This window comes from Psittacula echo, assembly GCF_963264785.1.
Source record: "Psittacula echo genome assembly, chromosome: 1".
In the NCBI taxonomy this organism is placed as follows: Eukaryota; Metazoa; Chordata; class Aves; order Psittaciformes; family Psittacidae; genus Psittacula; species Psittacula echo.
Window position 1 is genome coordinate 25,676,813 of NC_137735.1, and position 22,783 is coordinate 25,699,595.

At 41.6% G+C, this 22,783-nt stretch overlaps 1 protein-coding gene across 1 annotated transcript; it reads left to right on the forward strand.

Moving 5' to 3' along the window:
• Positions 1-21,791: 21,791 nt before the first annotated feature.
• RHOH (ras homolog family member H) lies at positions 21,792-22,367 on the forward strand (the record flags this gene model as incomplete). Its single annotated transcript, XM_080621269.1, has 1 exon — positions 21,792-22,367. The coding sequence occupies one exon, from the start codon at positions 21,792-21,794 to the stop codon at positions 22,365-22,367; it is 576 nt and encodes a 191-aa protein (XP_080477395.1).
• Positions 22,368-22,783: the final 416 nt, after the last annotated feature.

Consider the following 22,783-nt stretch of genomic DNA (forward strand, 5'->3'; position numbering starts at 1 on the left):
GTGAGTGACTTGTTTTGTACCGTGTTCAGGTTTTGGGGTTTCTTTTAGCTTTATGTAGCTTTCACATTTTAAGAATGCTACAGATCTTTGTCTTGATAGAGAAAAAACTGTGTTGCAGACTTTGGGGGTGGGATGGGAGGACTTGCAGGTTTGGTAGTTTTTTGGCAAAAAACTGGGGGTTTTGACACCCATTCCATGATGGACATTTAGGCAATCCCTGCTGCTTCACAGTTTGAAAAAGCAGCCATGTATCCCCAGTGCCACCAGCATTCTCCATGGCCTGAGCTCACTGTGCTGTCATGCTGTGTGATCTTCAACTCAAGCTGTGGAAACATAAAGGGCTGAGGGGGAGCACAGGATAAAAGCCACCATCTTGCTTCCCTCCCACTTGTTCTAAGCTGGTTTGTGCCCTCTGTCATGGTGCTGGGTTAAACTAGATTTGTGTTCTCCCTCTGAGTAGGAAATGCTTTATCATGTAGCTTAGGAGACATCTTACATGACTTGGGGAGAGCTCAAATAATACTGTAAATGGTAAATAGCATAAATAATAGTATAAATAGTAAAATAATAAAATAGTAAATACTGAAATAATAAATATAAATAGTAAAATAATAGTATAAATAGTAAATTCTATGTGGTCAGGTTGTGGTATCTGTAACTTTGGGCAGTAGGACATTGCACTGTGACACGCTGCTATGAGAACAGCTCTTTCTACAAGCTTGGTAAGCAGCTGTATGGATCATTATTATTTTTGTGTTATCCTGAGAAACAGGACCCTCCTTCTGACACACCTATGGCTGGTTATTCACACTGGACTGGAGAGCAAGCAGCGGAAATCCTGCCTGCACCACACATTTGGTTGATTTGGCCTGTAAATGGAGGAATGGTAGTCCTGTCAAGCCATGCTATGGGAGCTCTGTGCAGCAGTGTTTGCTCTGGCCATTAACTCACAAGGCACTGCCTTGGATTCCCACCTCTAAGTCAGGGTAAAAACAGTCTTCCTCACCTGTGTGTCCTTCTTGCCTTTTACTGTCTTGCAGTGCCCTACAGGCAAGCCATGGGTGACCGTAAGTTTCAGCTTTTTGGTGTTTATCAAGATAGCGATGTAAAGTTTGTATCTTGATACACTTCTGGGGGAACAGGATGTCCCTGGAGGGATGATGTACCCTGTCTGGCAGGACGGCTTTTCCCAGAGAGTGCTTTGGGAGCAATTCAGGGCATCTACGTCCGGCTCTTGTTCTGAGCCTTCTTCTGAGGAAACATTTCCATGTTCATGAAGTAGAAATGATCAGCTGGCTGGTGAAGGGGGGAGCCTGAGACTGTGTGGTGTGATTATCCCCATCTTCAGAATGGGAGCAAGTGGGAAAAACACATTCAAAATAAAACCCACTGCTGCCTTCACCTTGCTGGTTTTCCCAGGAGCTCCAGTGGCTGTTGACTGTGCTGGGGCGGGAGGCCCGGTCTGTGCTGGCATGTATTTCCCTGACAAGGAAACCCAACGGCAGGGCAGCGCTGTGGGACTGGAAGGCGCAGGAGGTGCAGGGGGTGCCCGGGAGCTGTGTGCTGGCTGGCAACGTTGCTCTTGTTAAGCTGCCCCGACCGCGGTGTCCTGGGGCGCAGTGCCACCGCCAAGGCGGCACCTGCGGGTGCTGGTGGCAGGGAAGGGGGAGCCACGGGCCGGGGCTGGTGAGAAAAGCTGCTTCCTCCAGCACTTCCCTGCTGCGACAGAGCTCAGCTCTTCACTCCCGGGCAGGATGAGAGGAGGAGCCAGCGTTTCCTCAGTGCTCCTGGCCTCTGTAAGCGCTTTCCTGACTGGGGCAGCAGTGACCGGGGCGCACCCTGGGCAAGGCCTGGGTGAGTGCGGGAAGCTGACCCGGCCCTGAAGCCACGGAGTAGCCTCGTGTTGGATATGAGTTCACAGAGAAAACCACCGCAGCCTCGTGCACAGCCTCAGCAAAGCCACTGGGATTATTTCTGCATTAAATCCAGATGCGGAAGGAAATGTGAATGTCCCCGGGGACGGAGAACATTGCAAAAGTCAGACAATCTACAGAAACAGATGTGTTCTTGCACGCTATGTGTGTGGAAGTGTTTGCCGGCGGGACAGGGCTGCCCTCAGAGCCCCGGGCTGCTGCGTGGGGCCTGCCCACCCCTGCCTGGACCCTCCTTCACCTGCCCCACAGCCCTGTCACCACATCCCCACCGCAGGCAGCCTGCCTGCTGCTCCTGCCCTCTTCCTGCCAGCTCCGGGGCTGGATGGCCGCTCTGTGCTTCTCGGGGCAAGTATCTCCTAAGAGCTCCAGCAAACAACAGTGGGCAAATGCAGAAAGAGCCTTGTTCCCTCAGTAGGGTGGATGGGTATTTCGGGAACTGGTACCTGATTTGGGGGAAAAAGATTGACTTTGTTCTCAGTGGTGTGATGCTAGATTGTCTCAGAACGACAGACAGGGATGTTAAGTAACCCTCAGCGCAGTCCCTAAGCACACTTCCCTTTCAAGAAAAAGGGAAGTAGGTTTTTGTATTGCTCTGGAAGAAAATACTTCCCATACATTGTCCTGATCGCCAGCTCTGCACTGGCGTCACAGGAGGAATAGCTCTAGGAAGTGAGCACACCGGTTTCTGCTTATCAGTACCAAGAAAGACATACATGTAAATGTTGTCACACAGCATACACTGCTGGCTTTCTCTGCATCAGTTCAAGCCAGTGGTCCAAGAACTGACCTGATCTCAAGAGGAGTACACCAGAGAAATAGCAAACCAGTAACATACATAGCAGGAGAACTTAATAACGTAGTGAAGAGTCGCTCCGGAGTTAAAACTGCAGAAGGCTGTGGTTTCAGAAAGCGGGGAAATCTCAGCCTGTCTTGTCTGCACAAGTGCATGGGTTTCATGTAAATGACAGGGCTATATCAGTCTTGAAAAGGGGCTGGAAAATGTAGATGCTCACACCCAAATCTTAGCACCAAACCAATCATTTTCACAACCCGGGGTTCTCTTTTGGGCTGAGAGGTCTGTGCTGCTCAAGCATGCCCAGGTCTGAGTCAATATGTGCCTTGCACCCATCTCAGCACTGTTTGCACCCTGAAACTGGGTGGCTAAGGGCCAAATCCCACAGAGCAGAGGTAGTTGGAGGGCTGCTCTGTGGCCACCTGAAGCACAGGGCCAGCCTGCCCCTAAAGGCAGCTCCATTTCTGTGTTGCAGGGGGTCAGATCTGCTTTTGCAGGGCAGGTCCTTGACCAGCTCTACCTGCTAAGTACACTGGTGGTGCGTAGGCTGTGGCTGGCCCATGCTGCCCTTCTGCCTCCCAAAGGCCCTTGCATGGCCTTGCTGGAGGTCTTTGACTCGCCACCCTCTGAAGACCCTATTCCTGCCCACACAATGTGTTGGAAACCCACCTCGTGCTAGGTTTTGAATTCTGTTTCATCACCACATGCTTCGGTTTGTGCCACTGCAGTACCAAAACTGAGGATGCTGCCGCTGCATTAGCCTGCTGAAGAACCAGAGCCTAAATTCATCCAAACCATGTAATTAATAGTGTGAGAGTTCTACTAAAATCCATGTAGGAGCTGCTTGTGAAACGGCATTTTCATTTCCACTTTCAGATTAGTTCTCTGGCAATGAGTAATGCAGCACAAGTTGCTGTGCCCACTCTACTTGAGAGACTTTAGCAATGTTCTTTGTTGCGTTTGCGAGGAAACTTTCCTTTCTCTGAGGTAACTGTTCCTAGGAAGGGAGTTCTTTCAGCCCCATGTTGAAACGTGTCTGGGCAATCTACCTGATTTTCCCTGTCCAGTAAAGTCTTTTGAGGATCCCCCTCAGCAGAGGGAAAGCGAACAGCCATATCCCAGTTTTCTCAACACACTGCTGGCATCTTGACCACATTTTTTCCTGCCTCCCTTTGAAAATACTAGGAAAAAAGAATTAGGCTCATTCTTCTACAAAATAAGCACACTTCTTGTGTGATGTTTGTATTTCTGCTGCAAGGTCTAGACATTAGCAACAATTAGCTTTATTTTGTCTTAATATAATGATCATCTAGTACAGGAGAAGGGCTTGTAGGGCTAAATACAATGGGTATCAAGAATGTTATGATTTACTTCCTGAGCACTGTGCACTATTTGGACCAGACCAAAATCAGAGCTGAGTGAACCTGAGAATAAAAAGGAAATCAGGCAGGGGGGACAGTAATAGCTTCCTTCCTTGATCTTAATCCCTTCGTAGTGTCAGCAGCCTGCCGATTTCTCTGAATGAAACAGAAATCAGCGGATTAAGAGACAAATTGACCTTTCATTGTAAACTGGTCCATGACTGTACATGATAAAGCCCTGGATAATGTTGTTTTACGTAATTGGTCATAAACCCTTAGTTACTTAAGGTTTAATACTTATTTTTTGCTGCCAACTTAATTTTCAATGCAAAAATAATTTGCAGCTCTCCACTCCATCCCATGAATATTTTCCACAACAAAATATTTGTTTCTGAAAGTCCCAGATAATGACTCATACTGAGTTAAAAGAAAAGGAGAAGCAACATCCTTTTTAATGTATTAACAATATTCTCTCACAGTCAGATGTTCCCCTTCACTGCACAGCATGAAGAGGTGAAAAGGAGCAGAAAAACTGCAGTAAGAAAGGGGGAAAAAAAGCAAAGGTCAACAGAAACTTGTGAGGCTGCAATATTACACCTAACTTTGGAATTGCCTACATTTTGTGCAGACAGCGTGGAGCTGAGGGTCTCTTTGTGGAGTTCCAGGTCACGAGGAAGTAAAGTCATGGAGCAAGTGTATGAAGCATGTGCATCACTAAGAAAGGTCCCAGATTTTTATTTAAAAAAAACCCCAAAGAATGGAAGAAACAAAAATAAATCTGACATTCAACTATTTTTGGGAAGTTACTATGTCAAGATGCTCCAGGAAGCACAGTGGAGGGAAATGGGTGGAAATCAAGACGTTGTCCAAACACGTTTCTTATTCTGCAGTCTTGGTGTTTTGCTGAACTCACTCCATTCAAAAGTTGTTTATGAAGTATTTTACAGATGGATGCACTCTTTATCCAAAGTGTGAACTGCTTAGCCAGGGGCCTCACATCTGGATTAGTCTGCAGCTCAAAACAGAAAACAGTAGTTGCATTTTTAAGCAGCTGCTATCTGTAGCAGACCTAAAATGGGTGATGATCACTGAAGACATTTATATCAATACAATTTGCGAGTGAAATTTATTTCTCTATTTCTGACAAGCCACAGCGTTGTGGTGGAAACATTTCAGAATGTTTGGGTGTCTGATTTTCTTTATCACTATCACAGTGGAAACTTATTGCCTGGTTGCATTCACTGGTATTGGGAAACCCAAACCTGGTTAAAACCAGAAGAATAGGTGTTTAATGTGAAAATTAAGTAGCATAAGTTCTCAAATAAACTGATAATACGCCGAAGCCCCTTATCCAAAATCTTGTCTCAAACTAAAAGGCAGATTGAAGCTTTGAGGAAGATAGTATTCCAGAAATGCCTTCTGTAAGCCAGCTTTCCTTACCCTACCCTAACCCCTGTTGATAATTAACTTAATTAATTTCATGTCATAAGGAAAAGAAACAAATTGATTCCTCAGCCTAACTGTGCAGCACTGTTCTGCAAGCTTTGTATCAGCAGGTTTACAGCGTGTTTACACAGGTTATAATCAGCAGCTAGTTGTATTTTTGGCACAAACTGCCTTTCATCTACACATAAATTATCTTTTTGTTTCCTTTTTGTTTTATCTTGTAATTTATTCTGTTGATTTTTAATCATTTTTGGAAGCGGTATGACTTTTTCTTGGAATGCATTGTACTGTCGTAATGTTAATGTGGACAAATTCGCTAGCTGTCTTCAAAGAGCTCCCATCCTGCAAGGAACATAAAATGCATGGCTTTAGGTATGGATCAGGCAGCCTATTCCTACTGCTTCATGGCTAGAGATGGTCTAAAAATGGTGAAATAGCTTCACTGAGCCCAAAATATTTTCTGAAAAGGACTTGGGTTCCATTTCTCTGCCTTCCAAGCTGGTTTCAAGGCTGCTGGGAAACGCACTGCTGATGCTTCTGACTGAGCAGCAGACAACCCTCTGCTTGTCATTGGGGCCCCCCATGTTCAGCTCTGGTTCAGCTCTCCTGCTGTGCCAGCAGTCTTGGGCTGCTTCAGGAGTATGGGACAGGAATGCTCTCCCTGCAGTCTGATTACCTGATCATCCAAAAAGGAAAACCTCTTGTGCTCCCAGCTCCTGTAGCACAGACCATAGACCTGGCACTTGAAATCCTGAAACTGTCATCAGAGCTTTGCTTTCAGTATTGTGGTAGAAAGCTGGAAGTGATGAGAGTCTGGCCAGCTCCAGTTGTCTGTGGTGGGAAAGGAAGGAATCTCCACACCTGTGGTTCTTTCTTCTGCTCAGTGTCCTTATGCTGGTGGAAGAGAGAACAAGTGTGCTAGTGAAATGATCCTGGTCAAACCTAAACAATGCTACTGGGGAATCCTCACTGAATTATGACAAATCTCTATAAACCAGTGTTGAAACAGCCCACAACTGCCTGCCTTGAGTTTTGCACAAGGTCAACTAAACATGTTTTTTTAAAGTCAGGGCCATATTCCAGCTTGCATGAAAATATCCCATCTCATTCGTGTTACTGGAGTGTGAACTGCACATAGCACTGCTGGGCAGTTGTTGATCTGCTCCTTTTCTCCTAGCATGCATAGGATAGCACAGCATGGGCTGTGCTATGCTGTTAGGCACTGCAGCAGAGAGGAGGCAGCTGTGGGAGCAGCAGAGTGCAAAGCGAAAGCGTTCTGCAGCCTGGAGGTTTTGCCCTCCTCCATCTTCAAGGTTTTTACATCTGCTCCCATAGTCACCAGAGAAAAAGATACATACACTCATATGCCAACCCACAACAAAACCCACACAGCAGAGCTGAGGAGCTGTCACCCGGAAGCTGACTTACCCTAAACTACTCTGCTATTTCTCGTCACACTACATCTGGGTCTGCTGTCACTGTTGCGTCCGGATGAGCTAGACCCAGTTGCCAGGACTGGTTTGGCCTGGATGTGCAGTGGTCTCTGGTCACCTCTTGAGGTTTCGTTTTGTTTTGTTTTCCCTCTCAATAACATAATTGTTCTAATCTGCTGGAAAAGAAGTCCATCCGAAACAACCAAGAGCACTGAACACCACTCTTCTTTTTTTTCTTCCTCTATCTCGTCTAGAAGAGTTGATTTCCGTAACGTTTATTTCCAACAGCCGCTTTCAGCTTCCTGCATCTGGTGAGTTCTTTGCATTTTCTTTTTTTCTTCCTAAAAGTCTTAATGTGAATTGATGTTCATAATCAAATTCAGTATCTTTAGTTTTACTTTTACTAATAAGTTTGTGAAATTGATTCACATAATCAGTTTTACTTTTAATACCATTTTTAAATTACTCAGTATTGTGATAACCTGTTAAATGGTGGTCTAATCCTGCCTACATCTCATACAATATGTTCCAGAATTTGTTTCCACTTGAGTGTAAAAAGGCCTTGTATTAAAGTAGAAAGAGGGGTGTGATGGGCTGTGCCATGCTAGTATTTTCCATGTTAACTAATGTAAGAAAAAAGAGAGAAGATGAGAATTACTTTAAAGATGGTGCTCTGCGTCTGACCCACTTTGCTGTTGTATGAATTATGAACCCATAAGAGATAAGTATGTGTAAACCTGCAACACCTCAAAGGATGCTTTCTTCCCCATTTTTGAGGCATATCATAGTTATAACTGTTTTGCTTCATCTTAGATGTCCCCAGGCAAATATAGGTGAAGATTTCATTGTGGGAATTTGAGAAAGGTGAAATTAGATTCTTAAGGGCTGAAGTGAGATTGAAGGTGTTTTTAATTTGCCAACATATCTGTCACTGGCTCTGGTTCTAGCAGCTGCGTGGCCCTGCTGTCTCTAACAAGTGTGTCTACCACCTTCTAAGATGGAAGGGTTTTGTTTGCTGTCTAAATGGCCACGGCTGTAACTCTTTGCTTTCATCTCACCCCACTGCTCCTTCTCCTCTGCATTCTGAGCCATCCGTGGCATGCTCTTGGTGTGGAATCCCTTGGAGAGCAGTATGTACCTGTGCACACATGCACAGATGTGTGCATATCTGTGCACACCTGTGCACACCCATTTCCAGATTTTGCTTCCAAAACCTGCATATTATGATGCTTTAGTGGTGGTGGAATATCTTGTCACATTGCCAGTGAGAGGTAGTTAATCTAAAAGGTAAATGAGGAGGAAGCACACAGAGGCGGGAACCATCTCTCTGATGCAGTCCCCACAAAAAATCTGAATGTGGCTTTAAGATTTTGTAATTTCTCCTTTCAGCCGTATTTTCACCTGTGGATGGGGCAAGCGTGTGGCTGTGGCATCTGGAGGAGGCTAGCTTTAACCCAGGATTTACCCTGAAGAAAATACTTGCAGAGGAAAAAGGTAGGATAAATGAGGTTTAGTTGTTAGCAGGCACATCTGCCAGCATTTTTTTGGTGTACATGCCCATCTGGTGCTGCTGTCAGAATAAGGTGGGATTGTGCATTGCACTGTGCTACTTGCTGTTTAACATTTCCCAAACCCACCATTTAGACCAGCGGGTGTTTACAGACATTCCAGTAGAAAAGACCATGCACATATACTTACTTAACTTTAGAACGGTGTTTAATCTAATTTTTCAGAGACAGATCTGATGATGTAGTCATACAAGAGAAGTCAAGTTTACCAGAGAAAGTGGGTACAGACTTGATGTGAATACCATGTTTGAGACTTGGGCAGCAGCTGTAGGATAGAAAAACCCCACGTGTGCTTGCTTCCTGCTAAGTTGAGAGAGTAGGCCTTGATGGGGCACAATACCAAGTTTTGCATTCACTTGATTAGGTGTTGCAAAGCAGGAAAAATAATAGTTTTGTATTTATGGCGAATCTGTGGTTTTGTAAGTAATCTGTACTTACTAAGTTCCAGAGCAAAGAATAAACATTTTAAAAATGGGCTTGATTTTCATGTATAGCAAGACATAAATTCACAGTTGCAGGGCAAAGTGGCTGTATATTCCTGCCATTTAATCCCACTTCAAGGGAATTTTACTATGCCAAAGCAGAGTGAGATGGTCTCATGTCAGAAGAGCATCAAGCCTCACATGATTGCTTATATCAGAGGACAGTCCCTATATCTACACGCATCATAGTAAAACCACAAAGTTGGAACTACATTTCCAGAAAGTTACTAAAAATACTCTTTCAGCCTGGTGACCAGCTTTCTCAACAAAATGTTTATATGTAGAAGTTTAATAGATTCTGGCTCAGCTGCTTCATTGGGAGTGTGAATTTGGGAATGAAATGAGAGCGCTTTCTCTTCTGCATAAACCCAGCAACCAAGAGACTGATGCTGAAGTTGTATCAGCTGGTAACAGCTGCCAGCGCCAGTGATATCAGGGAGGAAATCTCTTGTACAGCAAGGGGCAGTCATATGAATCTTTGAAGATGTCGGTGGATGCTTTGCAGTATACCCAGAGCACACAGGAAATGAGCAGAAATCATGGTGGCGGTCTTGCAGGCTGCGCCACTGGCCTGTCTTGGAGAGCAGCAGGTCTGCACCAACTGCAGCTCCTGAAAAGCTTTTCTTGGTGACTCTTTCTGATAACTAACTGGGAGGACACCCAGGCAAGGTGATGAAATTCTGCTGTTTCTCCTTTTGCCTTTGCTGTGCAGTTCTAGATGCATAGCACAGCTGGCTGAGGAGCTTTAAATGAAAAGGATTTTCAAAGAAAAAATACCTCTTCTCTCTAAAGCAAACACACCAACCCCTTTTTCTTTATAAAATGGTGGTGCTGTTATTCTATAGTTTTCATTAAGTAACAGTTGAATGTTACTGAATGCGCTGTTTAAGTGCTTAATTTGATTTGGCATTGATCATACAGTGAAAAATTGCAGATTTGCTAATAATACTTTTGATAATGGTTTGAAAAGAAATAAGAGACATAACTATGAAACTTGACATTTCAGGCATCATACTATGCAGCTTAACATAATTTCCAAATTAGGTTCTCACTTTTTGGCCAGTGGTGTGTGGTTTTATTAAATTGGCAGTTTTCAAATGTTTCCATGCCATGAGCACAGCTTACAGCTGAAAAATGTCTTGGGATGACCCCAACATAGTGATTAAGAAACGAAGTTGGCTGCAGCTGTCTCAAGCCCACTGTTAAAGCATTGCAGCTTTAAAATACTGGTCAGGATCACACAGATACAATGAAGTGATGTAACAACAAAATTTGTAGGCTGCAGCCTACCATTAGCTCTCCTTCTCAAAACCAAATACAGTTTCATATGTTGCTTAGCCTAATTTAGTTGTGCTTGAATTTTTACATCAGTGAAGTGTGGGAAAACCTTCCTAATCCACCAAAAGCATTGGTCTGCAGTAGAAGGGGAGACTTTTGCAGCAAGCAAAACCTCTGTAATGCAGCAGTGAGCGTGAGAACTGGCAGTCATGGGTACAAAACCTTAGTGTATCAGATCTAAGATGGGCAGCTGCCAGAGTAGCAGGGAGCAGTAGTGACAGCAGTCATGTTCTTGCTGGAGGCTGTGCTGGAGGATCACCATCACTGCTGGCATGGCAGCTGGAGGATAGCTGGGAACACAGTCTGAACACTGACCACAAGTGTGTGTTCCTCACAGAGAGGCTGCAGGAGTATTTGCTTGTGCCTGGTCCTGCTTGTGGCTGTGCCTGGCATTTGTTAAAGATTCCTTGATCTTTCCCACCCTGCCTAATCACTTGCTGCTGTGTCTGCATCGTATTTCTTTTGCACAAGGAATTGCATTTGGTCCTTGGTTACAGAAGCCAAGGAGAAGTGTAAATTCCTAAGGGATGAGGGTGGCACTGAACTTGGCATGCTTGTCTCTACCTGATGAAATGTATGAACCCGCTGGAAACCACATGAGGATTCTGCTATGGTTTGGGGGGTTCCCCAGCAGGGGGGCAGTGGTGACCTATCGCATACAAAAGACTGAGAATGTCCTGGGAACAGAACAAATACTTCTTCTGGCAGGAGCTGGCATGGAGGGCTGTGGTTATGTACCATGCACGATGCCGCTTGTCACACACAGCTGTGAGCATGGTGTACCAGTCTCAGTAACTGACACTTGCCCCATGTGAAGTTGTTGTACCATCTGGTGATTCCTCTTCCTTATGAGTGACAACCTCTTCCTTATGAGTAACAGTAAGTTTTTTTTGAAGGTTATCCTGATTTATGTCAAACTATGAGACTGGCTGTCCTAATATTAGAGTGTGAGACCAACACCCCCACATAGTTTGGAATGGGATCTGTTTTGGTTGTCTCCTGTGCATATGGTCATTGAGAGAATACAAAATCTCTCACAAGAAAACCATTCATTTCTTTTGCTGATTGCCATGCCAGTGGACATAGCTTGCAGCTTGCCTTTGTTTTCTTTTTTCATCAAATGACTGTATGTAAGAACTGGTAAAGTCTTTAAGGTTCAAAGTTATTGAATTAATGACATACTGAATTATCTATTAACTTCCTCTCATCATCTATGTGCTTGTGTTTTTCTCATTACAAAAATGTATTACAAAACATCTGCCTTAAAAATCCCTCATGTAAATACCTTTATTTCCATAAATTTAAATGCAGGTTTTAAAATTCATTTATCTTTCAGTGGAGTTTTAATTCGATGAAAAGCCATTGGGTAAAATATCTTTGAGTTTGAATCAAGTCCACCAGGATTCAAAAATAAAGCATGGGAAATGTTCTCATAATGTTCAAATGTAGCTCTCTGAAAATATCTCTCTTTCCATATGGGTGATCATTTTCATGCAAAATATGTAAAAATCAGGAAAATCAAGGAAAACTTTCCATGCTTCCCACTGAAAACCAGAAACTCTGCATTCAGATTTACCGTAGTGTGGGGATTTTCATGATCTTTAAACCAACTGAAAGCCAAATAGATGTCAGCTATAACTATCTCAAATGGCTTCTCAAAATACTGAGCTGAAGAATGAGTGAGAAGGATATATGTATTACTTTTGGTGGTAAAGAGCAGAGGCTTTTCTCTTCTTAACTTATTCCATAAAACCCAGTCCTCTCCACAGTATTCTATGTTTTATATGAAAGTGACAAGAGATTAAGGTTATACTGTAATTGAAGTAAAGGAAAACAGGCCCTGAAATATATACTCTGCTATGGAATAAGGTTGGGGTAAAATACAGATCAAAGGAAAATTTGAACTACCAGTTATAATTTGGGCTAAATACAGGGGAAAAAAAGGAAATCGTGATGGCATGTTTGTTTGAAATTGAGCTTTAATAATAACTGTGCATGGGACGTAGGCAATTTACTGTAGGCAAGTATGCATGCCCATTTATTGGGTTTAGTTCAATTTACTACAATTAAGGGATTCTAGGGAGGCTACGTAGTGAGAATTATTTTCCTATCTGTCCTGTAAATACATATTAACTCTTCTCCTTGTGTGGGTACAGAGCATGAATGCCAAGTTGTGGGATAGATTGTGGAAGGCAATTCATTTTTTAATTTATAAAACAAATCAAAAGGATAGAGACCTTAAGTCAACAAATGCAGGCAAAGTCATGATAATCGCATGTTTTATATCGCACCTTCTACCTGTGAAGTAATTGAAATTATTTCCAAGCAAGCCCTTCAAATTTTTAACATTTTCATGTACATGCATGCACACACAAAATTATTGGTGTAACTTGAAATGATGGCAGTTTCCTATGGCTGAAATCTACACTAAAAATGTAAACTGAACAGTCTTATATATACAGAAACAAGAAAAAAGCTTTTTGTTGCTGGCAGTTCTAAGGGAAAAGCTAAAATTGTCAGCCAGTTTCTCAGTGGTTTAAAATAAATAACCAACCAAATTATTGTTGCTTACTTTATTAGCTTTATCCATTAACTCGAGAAATTTAACATTCATCACAGTAAAACTGAAGTGATATGCAGTAAATATGTGTTCTTCCCAAATAAAAAAAAAGAAAACAATATGTTTTAGCAAGGAGTCATTGTGAATTGTTTGATCAACTGAAGCATCATTATTTGCTGCTCAAAACACCTATGCATTCAACAGATTTTATTCTTATCACAAAATGTGCAAAAATAATCTTCCATCAAATTGGCTAATTCAGTTCTAACTAAGATTTTCCTCCTTCACCTTTATCTCCCAATGAAATCAAACTTATTCAGATATATAATTTAATGAACATGGAGAACCTCCTTCTCCTCCCTCTGAGGTTAGGGGCAAAAGATCTGGGTTTGAGAGTCTTCTTATTTTGTGGCAGGCATTTTATAAAAGCAGATCAAAGTTAAACCTGAATAGACCTCTGAAAGTAACTTTGGAGATCTGATGAGGGATCACATGGAGGTCTGTGGGGAAATGATAGGACATTTTTAAAATACTTTTTAACATTAAGGAGGGTGTTACATCACCTGTATCATTCATATATTAGCTTTTAGCTATACATATTGATTACTTGGTAGTGTTTAAAAGACCCAGTCAAGAAGATCAGGTACAGTGCAAACAAGGGAAATGAGTGCAGTCCTCTCCAGGTTAGAGTCAAAACACGCAGGAGCCAGCCCTCACCACTGCAGTGGGCTTAACACGAGCTCTGAAAGTGAAGAAGCCTTTCTGCCTGCAAATGCAAGTACATGTATGGAGTTGCCAGGCTGTTAGATTCTAACATTTTGCCATGTTACATATCTGAGTGATTTAATATAAATCCATACATCTCCTTAACAATAAATAATTGTAACATATTGTAAATATGTGTCTAGAAAATTTAATGGCTGCATGCACAGTAAAAATCTAATTGTTTACAATGTGTGACCATGTAATCTATGTGCAAGTGTATGACTATTATCTATTAGTTACAAACCAAGGTTATTGCAAATCCAGATTTATCACAGCAGTCATTTCTGCTCATGTGTGTGAAAATGCGTACCTATATGTAGAAACAATGTAATGTAAAGAGCATGGTCATTTCAATAATGCTTCCATTCTTTCATGGAAAATATGTATGCAGGTTTTCAAATGACGGTAAAATATCTTGCCTCGAATATGCGTCTCTTTCGTACAGCAATCTGTCATGTAGTCTTTTCAAATGGATGAATACCAATGTGTGTGTATATATATACACATGTCTATATATGTATATATAGACATATAAACACACATGCATGCACATATGGATGTTGTATTTTTGTACATGGATGTATAGATTCATTATTGAAACAGTTATGTTTTTAAATATACACTGCTTTATTTCCAACATTTTTGTGTATGTGTATATATGTATATACTCTTCTATGCAATCAGTCTAGTAAATGATGCATCATTCTGCAAGAAATGAAAAATGATTATTTAAAACTAAAACCTATTACTTGCATATGAAAGGGAAATGGATACTTCATGATGATAATGCTTGTATCTGTAGATGGTAAAAAAATGCCCCCAAACCAAAAATAGAAATAGGGAAAGGGCTAGGCTTTCTGGAAATAAAATACAATTATTGTTGAAGGTTGTAAATAAAAGAGTACTTCACATTTTGTCAGTAAAAAACCCCAAAAACACACTGGGGAGATTTTGAAGAGTTAAACTTGTAAAAAAAATTTACAAAGATATGTTGTGCCTTTTTGATTCGTCTTAAACTTCAAGAAAGGTGAACTGTGTTAAAAAAGGATGTGGCATGAAAAATTTGAAGTGGTTTGAGGCCCAAAGCTGCAAACATTTCCACATGTGAGTAATTCTATACACACAGTAGTCTCATTGTAGTAAATTACTCAAATATCATGCATTTTATATTATCAGTCCTTCAGTTTGACTACAGTGCAGTTAGACTTGAGTGGAAATTTGATTTGAGTCCATTCTGATAGAGTAGCTTTTCATAGGTATGTGTGATAGTGCTATAGTCAATTCATAGCACTTTATCCGTGTTCATCTGCAAGTGTATCTGTATCCTCATCTGGACCCGAAAGCAGTTCTATGTCAGTGGTGAGTATATATATATGTACACACACACATTTATATGTATGTGTGCGTGTACAAAAACAGACTATGAGGGAACGCAGACGGACAGATGGTTGGCGAACTTCTGTGCTTGAACGTACACGTGTGACATTTGCACACCAGCTGCTCCATGTATGACTGTATCTGTGGCAAGGCTCAAGAAGAATTTCTTCTCTGTTTAAGAGCAGAGGAGAAAAATAATCACAGGGAAGGGTGGGAAAAGAAGGTGACATACCCATTTTCTTGAGGAAGAGAAACACTCGGTAAATGCAAGGGCATGTGCCATGCTTTGGGCACATGCCATGCTTTGGGCACGCCATTTCTGCTGACTTTGGAAGATATTGGATCAGACTGAAAATGGCACATGAACATGTTGCACATCTATCTGGTGGTTCTCTGTAAAGGGGTTACTTTCCTGCAGTCCATTTATCCATATTTTAATTTGGAGAGGACGGAACACTTATACTGAAAATGGGTTCCTACTGAATGCTGTGTAATGCCATGAATACCACATAGTCTGTAATTTACCACATCATGTCATAAACATATGGAAAAGAATTACTTCAGACTCATGCCTTGAATTTTGGAGCAGGCATTTAGCACTGCCAGATCTGCTTGGCTTCTATTGAATTTCAGATCTTGAATTAATACATGAGAGTCTTACAGGCTTTTTTGTTAATTTTTTGAGTGGTTGCAATCATTTGTCTTCATGTTTATTTTTTAAGTAGCTGAATCAAGGTGTGATTATCACAGTTAAAGGGCTCCTGAGGTAGAATAAATATTTCTTTGGTCTAATTGGGTAATTAAAATGAGAGTTAAATAGTTTTTCTCAGGAACTATAGTAAATTGAATAGATCTTTAGACATGCATTATCCATTTCATATATATATATATTCGTTATAGGTACTATTAATAAAGTAATAAACAATTATTTTTAATATAAGATATATAATTATACAGTTCTATATGTATGTGCAGTGTGTAAGCATGTGTGTAAATATGTACATTTTCCTATACAGAAAGCTGTTGTCCTTTTATTAAGACTTCACCTCTTATTTAATCTTGTAAACAACATTGGTCTGTATTTGTCACTATTTTATAGCAAGATTCCCCAGTCTTATATGAGGGAATTTCTTTTAAATCTAATGACTTGCATTCCCTTGCTAATAATAAAGTTGTCAAGATGACTGAATATTTCTTCATAAATCCTTTTCTTCAGTTTCAATTGTTAAAACTTCCAAAGAAAGAAACTGAGGTTTAAATTTTCAGGTGTTGTCTTAATCCAGACGTGATTTTTAGCAAAGGGTCCTAAGAAAGTTTTCATAAATTAGAAATTATATATATATATATATATATATAAAAAAAGGTTTCTATTTCTTTTTAAAAACAAAGCACTGAAATTTGAAAACTGGAACAGAATTCCAGTTTTGTGAATAAAGGCGTGAAATAAAAATGTCTAAATTGTTATGTCTGCAATATTTTTTAAATGCTGGAAGAAGATTGTTTTTGAGATGACAAGACATCCTGGCTTTGAAAATATGGGTTCACTGTACGTTGCTTGCTCTTCTAACTTTAGAAAGGCATTGCAGGTATGATTGTACTTGAGGATAAATTAGCTGTATAAAAGCTTTCATCCAAGCTTCTAGGCATCCTTTTAGTTCTTTAGAATATCAAAACAGATTGAGAGAGAGTCTGGCCACTAATCCATCAGTATTATAAATACACTTGCTTGTAAAGAGAAGGAGTTGAATACAGATTCTTTGGTTGGAGTAATCTGGGGCAAAGAAGCAGCACCTTTCAAAGGTACAGGCTTTGAGCAGTTCTCCTTCATGGCAGTGGTACCACCACTGAATGCCACTATGGACTGAAACTCTGACCCTGTCTGAAGTGACAGGAGGCTGTTTACTAAACCGGCAAGACAGGGCCACTTTGTGCTATAGATCAAAATTGTCTTAAAATGAATTTAAAAACCAGGAGGCAGCTAAAGCAAATGTGAGAGCATCAGCTTAATGCATGACAGGAAACTTCACAGTATGGGGCCATTTGCTTGCAGACTAGCTGCAGTCTCCAGACGGTCTGCAGCTGATGTATAAGTTTTCAGTAGCCCCGTGCTGTGGCAGCAAAGGTCTGTGCAGCAGTCTGGAGGTTTGTATCTGAACGGAGCAAGTACAACTCATGCACAGAGTTGAAAACAAGGTAGCATGACCTTGGCAACCTGGTCATCTATCTGAGCATCCAGAACGGATCCACAGCAGTGTCTCTGTCACAGGGGCCAGTTGTCTCCCTACTGCATCTTCTGAGTGCTGCCCTAACTAGGCAACAGCATTTCTGCCCTGTCTTGATTTCCTGCCAGCCTTCCTCCTCCTCTCTGTCCTTCTGCTTTGCAGGAGTTTTCTGAGGTGCTGTCCTTGCCCTGCAGTGCCCACTGCACCCACAGAAGTGAAGGTGTAAAGCTGAGCACTGTTCTTTCTGGTTGGTGAAGGTACTCTCTATATCACTTTCCTTTCCTTGAAAGCCTCTAAAATATGCAAGGAGAGTTTTTAGGTACCTGCATTGCAGTTAGAACGAGCGGTGATTACAATCAACATAATAGAGGGGAATTGTAGGCAGTTTTGCAGACCCTCTCCTGCATGAGGTGAGATTTGCAGGAGTGATGTAGGCAGGCAAAGAGAATACCTGCATTCAAGCATCACATGGCAGGTGGAAGTCTCTTCAGTGTTTTTAAGCTTTTTTAGTAGTATAAATATTTTTATTTCCTCACAATGTCAGGTCTCTTCAACAGCTAGTATACACAGTGTTCAAACTGAAAAATTAGCTTACTCTTATCCTAGTATCAGCAGGAACTGCACTGAGATCTAATTATGGTAGAGACTGGATAATGGCAATAATGGTTAGCCATGTTAATTGCTTTAACTCTCTGAAGCATTTTGTGACTGCCTGATCTAAAAAGATGCAGGACATGCTCACAATGATCTTATAGTAGATGCCAGAGAACGAAAATCACCTTTGGTTCAGTTTATAAACTCACTCCTTCTGATAAAAGAAGTCCTTGCTTTCCATTGTTGGTAGAATTGTTTCAACAAATATGAGATTAGCTTTTCATGGGATATATATTCATGTGAATCCTCTACCCACAAAGAGCTTGGTGCTGCTGTGATCCTCTTCCCATTCTGTCGTATTACAGGCTGATAACACAATTCACCTTCTCCATATCATATTCAGCCATGATCAAGTGTGAGGAATTTACTTGCAGAAGATTGCTGAGGAGCAGGACAAACCGTGACCAGAGAGCAGCTCTTGTATGGCTTCTTGTGCGCATGTCATCAGTGAAGTCTGAGGGCTCTGTGACCACACACCAGTGCCATGGTTCTGTATTCCAAAGACAGAAGGAACAAAAATAGGAAAATAAAACAAAAAAGTTGCATTAGTTGCATAGATAGTATAATACAGTTGAAAAAACAGTGCTCTATCTAAAACTGTGCAAGAGTTTTCTTTGAGGTTAATCTCAAAATTTATTAAAAGGTCACTACTCAGAATGACTACATCAGAATTAAACTTATATTTTTTATAATATTTTAAAAGCTCTCATTTTATTTTTAAAATAAAATCTTCTATTGTTACAAGTGATGAAAGCATAAGCCAAAGTAGTGTAAAAGAAGATACAGGTTTATATCTGGAATTCCAGATTTAAAATGGACTTGATAAAGTCAGTGAAATTTGGAAAACTAAATTGTTGGGGAAAAAAAAAAGAGAAATAGTCCATCAGCAGCTTAGACGTATCTTCAGTATGCACATATGTAGTCCCAACTATATACACAGGCACATGAACTCCAAATGGCTGTGAACAAAAGCAGGATCAAGGCCACCGACATTGGGCTGTCCTCAGGATCAGAATATGGACATTGTTATATACTTGTACGGTTTTATTCATCAATAGATTGTAGAACAATATAATTTGCTGTGAAAACAATTTTGCACTGTTGTGGTGAATATTTCAGCTTTTGTTATTTGTGTGTAGACTAGCCATGTTCATTAGTCCTTAATATCTTTTCCAGGCTCTAATCATTTGTATACTTTCTCTCAAAATAGCCGGCATAATCAGACCTGGCAATCAACAAGCCATGTATAAGAACAATCCTTTTATCTGTCTTTCTCTGTTCTGGCATTTATGAAATAGCAAAAAACATGTTTTGAACATCCTTATTTTCCCTCACGTTCAAATACACATAAAATAATGAGCCTGAAGGTTGTAAGGACTACTTGCATTAAAGAAACGTTTGTTCTGAAAGGATGCCAGAGAGGAACTCTTCATCAGGGACTGTAGCTATAGGACAAGGGGTGATGGGTTTAAACTTAAATGGGGAAGTTCAGGTTAGATACAAGGAAGAAGTTCTTTACTGTGAGGGTGGTGAGGCACTGGCACAGGTTGCCCGAAGAAGTGGTAAATGCTCCATCCCTAGCAGTATTCAAGGCCAGGTTGGACAGAGCCTTGGGTAACATGGTCTAGTGTGTCCCTGCCCATGACAGGGAGTTGGAACCCGATGATCTTCAGGTCCTTTCCAACCCTAGCTGTTGTATGATTCTATGATTCTACATGCTGACTTTCCCCTGGGAGCATGCAGCCTTGTCTGAATCATATGCTACTGGCTTGTGGTGAATTGTGGTGTTCTCAAACTGTACTGCTGACACAATTTCAAAGTAGAATACCCTGGAGGAAACATGATTATGCATTTAAGCAATTGGGCTGTGTATCCTGCATATACTTTTCGAATTTTTCATAGACATAGTTTGTAAATGTCTTGTTTAATTCTGCTGAGAGCTTGTCTGGGGAATGCGGAAGGTGAGACAGTGGAGTTAGACCTACTGAAGTTTTACAAGCAAATTTCCAATGGCTGCCACCAAAACTTAGCTTCATGGAGCAGCTTGTTTCCCAGCAGCTAGGAATGCTGTGAAGCGGCATCAGCCTCCATCCCACTTCCTAGAAGCAAGCTGAGATGGTGAGAGCATTGTTGCACTGGCAGACCAGGAAGCGCTGTCTGTTGCAATGACTCCTCTAGATGCCGGTAACTCAAGTACGCATGAGGACTGCCCTGCAGGCTTGGTGCTGCCTCTATAAAACATCATGCTCTGGCCAAGCTGCTGACACATCCTTTGGCCGGTATGCTGGGAGAGATACAGGTGTGCTGGCAGCGTGAGAGGAGGTAGGGTGCTACACTACGAAAGAAAAGCAGGGGAGTTGGCAGTAGCAATTGTCAGTGCCTGTAAAATGTTCTCTCTAAGCTCATCTAGCACTTTTTCCTTTGTTTTCCACTCTGTGGAATAAGCCAAAGCTTTGAGTGTGTTAGAAATGTGGGTGACGGATGGTGGAGGGATTAGGGTAGTGAAACTGGAGAGTAGAATGGTAATGTAGAGCATATGCTTTTGTGGTCATTATTCATTTCAGTGCAAATGAAAAAATCTTAAGCTGTTAGTTCCCTCTTCATGTATGGAAACAGAAATGCATTATTTGTGTAACATACACAGGACATTTAGAAGTTATGCGTGATACTTTTTAAAATTACTTCTGTTGAGCAGAACTAGTTTCCCCTCAGTTTGCAGTAAGTGATTTTTCGTAGCATCTTGTTTGTCGCCCTGTATAAGCACTGAATCTTGCACACAGCTAGTGGAGAAGAGAAAAACACTTTCAAAATAGGAAAATTTGACTGAATGCTGGCAAGAGCTCAAAAGTAATTACTTACTCTGAAGAGGTACTCTCAGTTCAGTTTTACAACATAGTAAATGTGAAGGGAGCTGTATCCCTTTCCAATGAAATGGTTTGACGGGGGGCAAACACTGGTGGTGTGGCTTTCATTGATTTGTGCTTCTTGCTTGTTGAAAGTGATTTGTAAAAAATATGTTGAACTTTTAGATATTTTTGCTGTGGATCCCTCATTGCTTTTGAAATCTGTTAAGGTTCATCTTGATTCACACCTTAAGTCCTTGCTTCCTCATTGTCACAAGCGGTTCTGTATTTCTACTCATTATAGGATTGCTTAAATAGCCAAATTGGCTAGCAAAGTTGTTTTTTTTTTTTCTTGACTACCTTTAGAGAGCATGGGTGCATATTAAAGGGAATCTGAACTGATCAGTTAAGAGGGATTCAGGATTCTGCCAGTCTTGGTGAAAGTCAGAAGCAGGAAATGTCTCACTAAAAGCAGGTTAGTACCAGTTATACTGAAGTTAAGTTGATTTTATTGGTTTTTTTAGACAATTGAAGGGAAAAAAATCATTGGTGTCAGTGGAGAATGGCAGAAGTGATAGGACTGTTAGCTCCTGTGGAGCACCAAGAAGGTTATTTATGTGAATGGCTGTTTCAGAAGCAGCCACCTGGGAGGGAATGGCAGGGTTCAGCATCCTCAATGTGGGGTACTCCCCATGGCTGTCCAAAGACATGTCCAGGCATCTTTATCTTGATAAAGAATGTTCTGTTCTCTGTGGGTTATAACCATTACATTTTATTTTTCTTCTTCCAGAAATGTCATTTGACTCACTGAAGAATTAAAACTGACAGCACCACAGGACTGTGTGGGAGAAAAGGGGATTTTAGATTCAAGTGACACAATCAAGTTTTGAGAAGAAGAGGCTTGGATGGTTTCTCACCAAATGGAAGTTATCTAGAAAGCCTCCGAGACCCCTGCATCTCTTCATTCCACTCCTGCTGCATGAAGACAGTGCTCTTGGCCCTGAACATTAATAAAATGCTGGATTCAGTCAAGTGTGTCCTAGTGGGAGACTCCGCAGTGGGGAAAACATCTCTGTTGGTACGTTTCACCTCTGAGACTTTTCCAGATGATTACAGACCTACCGTATATGAAAATACTGGAGTAGATGTCTTCATGGATGGTGTACAGATCAGCCTAGGTCTTTGGGACACATCTGGCAGTGACGCCTTCAAAGGCATTCGCCCCCTCTCATACCAACAGGCAGATGTGGTATTAATGTGCTACTCTGTGGCAAACCACAATTCCTTTCTGAACCTGAGGAACAAATGGATCAGTGAGATCCGCAGCCATCTTCCACGCATCCCTGTTTTGGTAGTGGCCACTCAGACTGACCAGCGGGATGTGGGGCCCTACCGTTCCTCCTGCATCAGTGCCATAGATGGGAAGCGGCTTGCCCAGGAGGTGCGAGCCAAAGGCTATCTGGAGTGCTCTGCCCTCAGCAACCGTGGGGTGCAGCAGGTGTTTGAGTACGCCGTGCGGACAGCTGTCAATCAGGCCAAAAGGCAGAACAGGCGGAAGCTCTTCTCTGTTAATGAGTGCAAGATCTTTTGAGGACCGTCAGCAGCAGGTCCGCTCATTCATTCCTTCTGTCTTTGCACAAAGGTACTGCGGTAGAGAGAATGGGAGGTGAATCAAAGGAGGACTCCTGGCAGGATCACAGTGCAGGTGCCCCTCCTGAGACAAATGTGCACTCTATCTGACCATGCATGGGCACTATCTTGAAAAAATGAAGATGCAGGTACTTATTCACAAGCCTTTGTTTGGACTTCCCTAGCTTGGACTAGAACAGGCCTAGCCTGGAGAGCTGCAGATATTAGCTATGCTGATTTTGTTGTTGTTTCTGTTGATGTTCCTCACTTGTTGGTTTGTCTGCATTTATTTAATGACAAACGTCTGCTTGGATCAACCCCTACCTCTTGACATGTCTGTCCATTTGGAGGTATTTTTTTTTACCTTAAAAACTTTGT